Raw genomic sequence first — 8,620 nt, 5'->3', positions numbered from 1 at the left:
GAGACTTGTTACATTAAAATACATCCATTCCAAAGTTCAGAGTTCAATCCCCGGTACCACAAAAAAAAAACAAAACAAAAACAACAACAAAAAAACCAAGATTGGTACTTTCATTTTGAGCCAGGGGTTTAGCTCAGTGGTTCTGCCACCTGCTTCACAAGCACAAGGACCTGAGTTCAATCCCCAGTACCAAAAAATAAATAAATAAATAAATAAATAAATAAAATACATCCATTCCTCAACCATGGCCCCAAATAGTCATGTGTCTTTAACAATGAATCCTGGTTCTTTATCTTTCTATCTTTGATGTCATCTTCCTACAGTTCAGGAGACAAAAATATTCATCTTTTCTACTGACTGGCACATTCTTTTGTGGATCAATTCTCCAACAGATTATTTTAAGCTCTAGTAAGTCAAAGAGGATTTTAAAATCAGAAAGATATTTTCCTGCCATCTCAGCCACTGTTTAAATAGTCAATGGCAATAAATTTCAAAGAGTACTTATACCGGTCCAGGCCCAAAGACAAGCTGCTTCCTTTCCTAACAGTACCTAAGCATCGAACATTGTACTTTCTTTGCTTTGTCTCTGAATGCTCACAATCCAAAATTACAGACTAGGAAACAGAACCTCAGAGATGTGAAATTTTCTTGCACAAAATCACATGGCTATTTAGCAGCAGTCAGGTTTTAAATTCATGTCCATTTCATGTAAGAGCTAGCACTCTTTCCCATCATGCCGAAGCATCACTTTCATTTTTAATTCAAGTAATTGTTGAGAAATGATTTTTTATTCAACTACACTCAGGAAATGTCAACTGCTCATTTCCAGAACTCACTTTTCAGCTGTTACTAGGACTTCTGTTTTCTCCAGCTGTATTTGTGTCGAGTCACCATCTGTAAGAAGAGAGAAATACATTAATCCTGCAGACAGTGCTTCGTTCTCATCCAACTTAGTCCAGCCCTCTTACTCTAGCAATAACCTTTAAGATTTATCTAGACATGCCTTGTTAAGTAAGTGTTCTATTCTGGAGCCTAAGTCTCGATAGTCTCCAGAATCAGAAAAAATAAAATGCAACAATTCCAGGCAACATGCAAGTAATTCACGCAGAGATAATTTTAGCTGTTCAGTATTAAAAAAGTAAATTCAGAGCTCTTAAAAAACAGAAATGAACAAGTAACATATACATATTTATACATATGAATATTCATCCCTGAGACAATAGTGTAGTTTCAAGTCTTCAAAGGGAGCCCTATTCCCCAGCCACTGCCACAATGTACTGTGAACACTTACCTGACTTCTCTACTTTTGGTACCTGCTGTACCTCATACACACAGTTCTGTGAGATACCTAGGTTTGGGGGCCAAATTGGAATAGATAAAATTCTTTGTCCCCGTGAAGACTGTTCTTGGCCAGATACCTAAACAAAATTTCAACAGGTATCTTAAGTGAATAGATTTAAAATGTATGTACTGAAAAGTTATGTCTTAAATAAAAGGTAACCTAAGAATGATAAATATTACCCTTTCTTTGTTCATTAATTGGCTATCTGTGCATATAAAAACATGTTCAAATACACTTCAGAAAGTACTGTTTACATGAAAAATGACAATCTTCCCCTGTGCTTTTTCTCTGATTTGAACATCAAAATAATCTGTTGTTTTGGACTAATCAAATACTAAGAGAGATCAACTCTTTTAAAATTTAAAACCATCACTCAAAATTCCAGCAAGTAAGAGCTTATTTTGGTTAAATATACTGAGAATCAAGTGATTTACAGTAAGCAGAGGAAAGCAAAATAATATGGGCTAAATTATATTAAGCCAAAGAATGAAAATATATACCACTATGTAAAGGAAAACTTAAAAGTAAATATTAAATTAGTTTTGCCAATTGTACTGCCCACATCCCACATTCAAATTCTATCTTGCCACAGTGTGGAGTCCCTTATTCACATCTGCCAACACCTTTTCTTTTTCTCCTTGCCTGTCCTCCCGCTTTTTGGCTGCCTGAGGGTAAAGATAAAATTGCACAAAGTGGTAGCTAGAGAAGATCATCATGGCTTGACAAAGTATATCGGGTCATCTGAGGTTTTGAGCAGCCACATGCCGAGTATTCTCATATTAGGACAGACAGGGCGACGAAGTTCATCTCCTATAATGATGAAGTGACCACATACCTTTCCTATAGCAAGTCCTTCATAATTCAGCCTTCCTTCCTTTATGAAACTATAGAGTGGAGAACCAGGAACAGAGTTAAAGTCACCGCACATAACAATGGGACAGAAACTGCCATCTTTCTGGTGAGCAACATTGGAAATCTCTGCCAGCAGCATTGCCAGCTGGGTCAGCTTAATATCACCTCGCCTCGGGTTGTACAACAGATGTGTGTTAGCTACACAGATTGTACGAGAGGCAGCACAGGGGATTTTGGGCTGCAAGAGTAAAACTAATCCAATATTGTCTCTGTCCAAGAGAGGGATATCACGGCGGTAGAATTCCACTGGGTTCACTGATAAGAGTGAAAACTTGGAATGTTTGAAGCAAATGGCACAGCCATCAGGTTTCCTTCCTGTGCGCATCTTATATTCACAGTGATAACCTATAAGAAAAAAATGAATTTAAAACAAGGGACTGCTCTCATACGGTACTGCTCTCATACGGTACACAGGTGTCAAACAGCTCTACTGTCTCTGAACAATGCTTCCATTAGTAACGTAGGATGGCAGGAAGTGTTGTAACCAAAACGCTTAGGATTGGTTTGACAGGTATGCTAGTGTGCACGAATTCTCTCAGTCATGACAATGACAGTGAGGACTTTAGAAAATCCGCCCCTCCTCCCCATCCTGTATCTCTGGTCTTCTTGCCTGTATCTCTTTCTCCCTGCCCTGATTCACAGTATACTGGCTTCCTCCCTCACCTCAAACATATCCCAACACCAGAAATTTCTGCTAAGAATGCTCTAAGCATAGCTTATTCCTTTACCTCTTTTAAGTCTTTGTTCAAATGTCAATTTCTCTGATCATTTTGCTTAAAACCTCTTCCGCTGCACTTTCCTGTCTCTGGAAAACTATAATTATTAAATGTGCTCTTATTTGGCTTATTGTAGGCTTTTCTCCATAAAGGAAGAAAAGTTTTACCCATTTTGCCCAATGTTTTACTTTACCATCCAGAACAGTAGACAGGAGACACTGAAAAAACTAGTTGTTGCATGAATGCACATTTCTCAAATTTATACAACTATAGATGATGTTTCTAAAAGCATTTCAACAGGTTTTAAGCTTTTATCCATTATACAGCAGCTCTAATGATGAAACAGGCAGAATGGTCCGTGCATTGCTGTTGCTCAGAACCTTAGATGTCTAGCTGTGCGCAAGGAGCAAGTCAGAGACATCAGAATACACCATGCTTTCCAAATGAAATGCCTCACTCTTTCTCTGACCTTTTAAAATAGATACTGTATTTTCAAAATTAAGAATTTTTCGTCCAAATATGCCATACATCTTTGGTTAGCAAGTTATGCTTTCATAACACACAAATCTTCAAAAGTACATCTAGCTAAAATAAGTTACACTGTACCCAAAGATTCCAGACTTGGCCTTATTTCTGCTCCATAATGATCTTCTTGAACTTCCTGGAGACAAAGTACCTTGGAAGAAAACAATGGCTTGGATTAACATATAGAGATGCAACTGCGAATGTTCTAGTGCTTTCATCTTTAAAAACAGACTTCTCAAATTCCAAACTTGAGAACTAAAATAACTTTGTTATTTATAGATTAAATTAATATCTCCAAATTTGATCAATCTCAAAACCCTGGTGAGTTAATCACATGGTGCTTTTTTAGCTCCAAAAGTTGCTACTTCCCAAAAGAAATATTTTAAATTTATGTGTCAGACTATGTTTCTTGAATTTATATGTTAATTAGTACTAGTGTCCTGGGCCCCTTCTTAAGAGGTTGATTTCTTTCAATGCTATCATCTAGATGGAATTTTTGTACAAATTATTGAAAATTCAAATTTTAAAATTTACTTAATATGTTGTCAGACCCTATCTCAAAGCTGACCAATATGAGGCTAGGGATTTAGCTCAGTGTTTCCGCCACCTGCCTTGCAGGTACAAGGTCCAGAGTTCAATCCCTGGTACCAAAAAACAACAAAAAAATTTCAAATTTTTCAGATACTTTTCAAAAAGTCAGATAGGCCGGGGATTTTGCTTAGTGGTTCCGTTGCCTGCCTCACAAGCACAAGGTCCTGAGTTTGATCCTCAGTATCAATAAAAAAAAAAAAAAAGGTCAGGCGATTATTCATACAACCAACCATTAGCAAATGACTCTCTTGAAGTCCCAATGCCTTAGTAAGAACTGTTTCAATACCTTTCTTTAATATCTTTCCTTCTTGTCTCACAACAAAAGGTATGAAAATATTTCATTCCCAAATGCACAAATGAAATGTTTAATCCAACTTTTCCTTGCATGGAAAATTTGGATAATTTGCACTTACATCTGCATCAAAGTGTTTGATTTCTTTCAGAATATTGGGAAACCTGAAACTCCAGTGTAATATTGGCCGTCGGCAATGTCTGTAAAGGTGTGAATTATCTTCCAATAAATCTTGTGAAAGTATATTATAGGACATCACTGAAAAGTCAAAGTTGTTCTCACTGTCTTCACATTTGGGATCAACATTTTTGTCTCCGAGGATCTTGGCATTTTCTTTATTATGGTTACATACATATTCCCAATTCCTTTTTATCGTGCCTGTTAAAATACAATAGACAAAGCATAACAAATTAATAAAAAATAAAACACATATTTTTCATGTAGAAGTATGCTCTTATAAAAATTCCCACAGTCAGTGAGCTAAAATGTTTTTCCCTAGGAAATGGCAATATAGCACTGAATAACTAGAAGTTCTCATCAAATTGATTACAAAGGCAGCAAAATGATACAGTGACTGACCAAAGGGTATACAACAGGCTTAAGAGGATCTAGCAAGTCCTTCTGGAGGCTGAAATCATGCGCTAAGAAAGCTAAGACTATACAAGGGTTGTGGTTTCTCTTTTCTGGTTAAGTGGTTTGACATAAGCATCTTTATAAACATAATGATATATTTGTATGTCACAGCTAGCTTTTCAATGAGATGATTTTACACAGTACTTTATTCCCCATTAGTAAGATAAAATTATCAGATGATTAAGGTCCAGAAAAAACTTTGTTCCAAATTCTAGTTTACACATGAAGTTGGCAAAATGGCAATGTAAGGAAAAGGTATTTAATGTCTAAAACATTAAAATGCATCAATGCAAACCAAATGAACAAAAGAAATCTTTTTACACAAAAGCAAAAATTAAATGAGACAATTACAGATGCTAATAAATGATGGCTGCCTGACAAACTCAGCAAGCAACAACCAGAAATGTGTTAGTTTATGCTCTGCAGACAACACGTACCCCAAAAAAGGGATGAAAAGAGAATAAAAAAGGAAGAGATTTTACAATTATAGGTAGTCCTTGACTCAAATTACCAAAGTGTGTACACACACACATGTGCACACACATTTTCACCTCTGATCTTGTATCTCTCATCCCACCATTAAAAAGGACACTGCTATAGAAGCTACGAAAAAAAAAAAAAAACAGAACTTTTGGAGAATCTAGGCACTCAAAAGGAGAAAACAATGGGAAGAAACTAGATTTGGAGATGGACTTCCAAGCATGAAAGGGCTACATGAAAAATTTCAGCCCTAGAATATCTTCCTCTATCCTGCATGAGGTCTTTTACTTTATTGCAATGCCTACCAATTAAAAATTAAATTGTTAAAATATTCTATGTTTACACATGGGTTAAAAAAAGGGAAATATACTAGTTTTTTTAAAAATTTCTGAGTAGGATGATTGTGGGAGTCTTTTCCAAATCATCTATAATGACATATTTACAATCAAAATATAAATATATTATTTAAAAATGTGAATGAAGCTATAACTTTAAAAAACCTGGTTAGTTTCATCAGATTACTTTCCTCAATATCTAATATATAAAATCTGCTGCAGTGAGAAGGATAGAAGAGGAAGATAATTTGTATGACTAGTGAGGTCTGGATGGAACAGAGGAGTTGGAGATTTATGACACCATGAAGGTATTAAGAAAGGATGAAAAAAATGTGGAAGGAAACAAAACCAAACTGAATAAAAGTTTTTCATTTACAGAATTTTGCCTAGAGCTTGTCTTGTGCCCAGGTAAGGGAAGGATTCTATTCTATTCCCTGTCCTTCACTGAATATGGAGAATCCTAGCCCCTGCAGGCTCAGAAGTGAGCTAACTGATCCAGCTCTACAGAACTCCTTTGAATGTTTATTATACCACTAATAAACTAGGGATTACCTATGAAGGTGTCTTCACAAAGCAAAGTCTTCACATGTATACCAGATGGAAAGGGCTCTAGTCATGCAAACAAAATGTAAGCTATCATCACAAATACAGCACTATCAGGGTTCACTGCCATCTTAAAATATGGAAGACAAGGTTGTAAAAAACTTGCTCATAGTTCCTTATGAAGTACGTAGATATAATGGCTTTTATTTTTCTTTATTTTTTATTTTTATAATAGCTTTTAAATGCATTAAGATTTTTATGGTCCTGGTAAGGAAAGTTTGTAAAATAATTCTTTTTGCACTTTTAAATAACCAGGACTATGGATTATCTGATTAATGCAGTGGCTTTCCAACTTCTATCGCTTGCAGAACCCTTTGCCAATGCTTTTCATGTCCTGGAACACCATCTCTGGCATGGTGGGACTGGTGCTGGGACAATGGGATAAACACAGATTTTACCCTGACCACATCTGCTTTTCAAAAACACAAATGATGCGTTCAAATATGAGTTCCATGGAAGACAATTTGAAAGCCACTGACACAGTGGATAGTCTTTGGCCTTCATATACTTCACAACATATATTCGTATTGCAAAAGCTTATATACCTTCCATGTCAGCAGAAACAAGGTGGTCACAGCAGAGAAGACAGATGAATCAAAGAAAGTTAGCAATAGGCCTGATCAAGTTTTTGGGGTGCCTAATTATAAAGTCATAATTGTGTCACACAAATCCTTCAAATACCACTTTTAAGTGATAGGTAATTTAGCAATGCTGTTCTCTTGATTGAAAAGAATTAGTGAAATACCGGAAGTCACAAATAGGGCTTAACGCAGAGCCTTTTCCTTATTCACACCTAGGAAGAACGGACACATAAACAGTCAGGTTGCAGTTAGAGACGATCAATCTGTTAACGTCATTCCCCATCCATTAAAGGGAAAACAACAACAGCACAAGTTTCTGAGTACCTACTATGAAGCCCACATGTGTTAGGCACTTTGACATCTTTCATTTCCTCCTCAACAGCCTCTCAAAGCAGGAGTTATTTTACACTAGGTATCCAAGGAACAGAGAGGCTGAGTAACCTTTCCAAGTTCAAACTAGTGGTGGGATAGAAATGAGGACAGAGAGTAGCACCTAAGCCCATGTTCATGTCACCAGACTGGCTCCATATGTGGGCACACCAGATTTAGAGGATAAACAGAGGAAGAATGCCCGCTGCTGTTCATCAGCAACACATTTGGACAAGAAAAACAATCTGAAATTGTCATACAGATCTGGATTTACAGATTATGTATGAATTGTCTTAGGAATTTTTTTTTTTTTTTTTTTTTTTTTGTACCAGGGATCAAACTCAGGACCTTGAGCTTGCAAGGCACATTGCAGCACTACTGAGCAAAATATCCAGCCCTTGTTCTTAGGAATCTGATTTTCAGTGCCTCTAAATACACCATCAACTATCTCTATAGGCTACGGTTGAGTGCAGCACAAATAGATTTTTACTTTTTGAGTGACTAGAATTTCTACTTACATGTGTTCTTTCCTAAATTCTTGTAACCATATAGCAATATATTATACGTTTATGTGAATATTAATTTAATAACTGTCAGGAACCCAGCTGAAGTCTGTGGTCTACTTTTTATTGGCAAAGACAGAAGGAACCCAAACAGCACTACTCTCTGTGTCTTCCTTTGACACCTCCCTACACAATCACACACACACACAGCCTGCTCTCAATGTCTTCAGAGGGATTACCTTCACTGGACACTACAGTTTAGTAAGACAACTCCAAAGCCTACTTACACTTACAGTTTCGAGGGGTTGGAGTGGGTGTAGGGATGAGAAGGGCTAGGCACAAAAGGAGCTAAGTGATTTGTGTAGAGTAAAAAGAATCTGAGAAAAAGTAGATGTAATCATTGTATTTTAATTGTTTCTCAAAGCTGGATACGAAAAAAAAAAAGAAGTTGAATACGATGTGATTCCTCTTCTAAAAGATAAAACTTCCAACAGACTCAACAGTCTACCGATAGACCCCAATTTGAGAAACACTAATTTAATAAACTAAAATTTTATTCTTTTACTTAGGATCATTTCTACTTAAAAGAATCCTCCCCATTTTGGGGCAGTACTGGGGATCAAACCTACGGACTTGTACATCAGGCAAGTGTTCTACTACCAAACTACACCTTCAGCAATTTTTTTTTTTTTAAAAAAACAGGGTCTTGCTGGGGATTTAGCTCAGTGGTTTGGTGGC

At 36.5% G+C, this 8,620-nt stretch overlaps 1 protein-coding gene across 9 annotated transcripts in view; it reads right to left on the bottom strand.

The window, feature by feature from the left end:
* Angel2 (angel homolog 2) overlaps nucleotides 1-8,620 on the bottom strand; it is a 16,283-nt gene that overhangs the window by 4,614 nt on the left and 3,049 nt on the right. For 7 of the 9 annotated variants that reach the window (XM_010642542.1, XM_010642549.1, XM_010642548.1 and 4 more), the window contains 5 exons: nucleotides 4,500-4,756; nucleotides 3,577-3,646; nucleotides 2,178-2,599; nucleotides 1,292-1,418; nucleotides 837-894 (listed from right to left, as the gene is read on the bottom strand). In XM_010642542.1, the coding sequence (XP_010640844.1) occupies nucleotides 837-894; nucleotides 1,292-1,418; nucleotides 2,178-2,599; nucleotides 3,577-3,646; nucleotides 4,500-4,756 (934 nt within the window). Of the gene's footprint in view, nucleotides 1-836; nucleotides 895-1,291; nucleotides 1,419-2,177; nucleotides 2,600-3,576; nucleotides 3,647-4,499; nucleotides 4,757-6,974; nucleotides 7,223-8,620 lie in introns of all 9 variants that reach the window. The other 2 variants (XM_010642551.3, XM_010642550.3) reach the window with 1 other exon arrangement.

The sequence above is a fragment of the Fukomys damarensis genome, unplaced genomic scaffold, assembly GCF_012274545.1.
Source record: "Fukomys damarensis isolate Sample0158 unplaced genomic scaffold, DMR_v1.0_HiC HiC_scaffold_11, whole genome shotgun sequence".
NCBI classification, from domain to species: Eukaryota; Metazoa; Chordata; class Mammalia; order Rodentia; family Bathyergidae; genus Fukomys; species Fukomys damarensis.
This window is presented reverse-complemented; position numbering and strand designations above follow the sequence as displayed.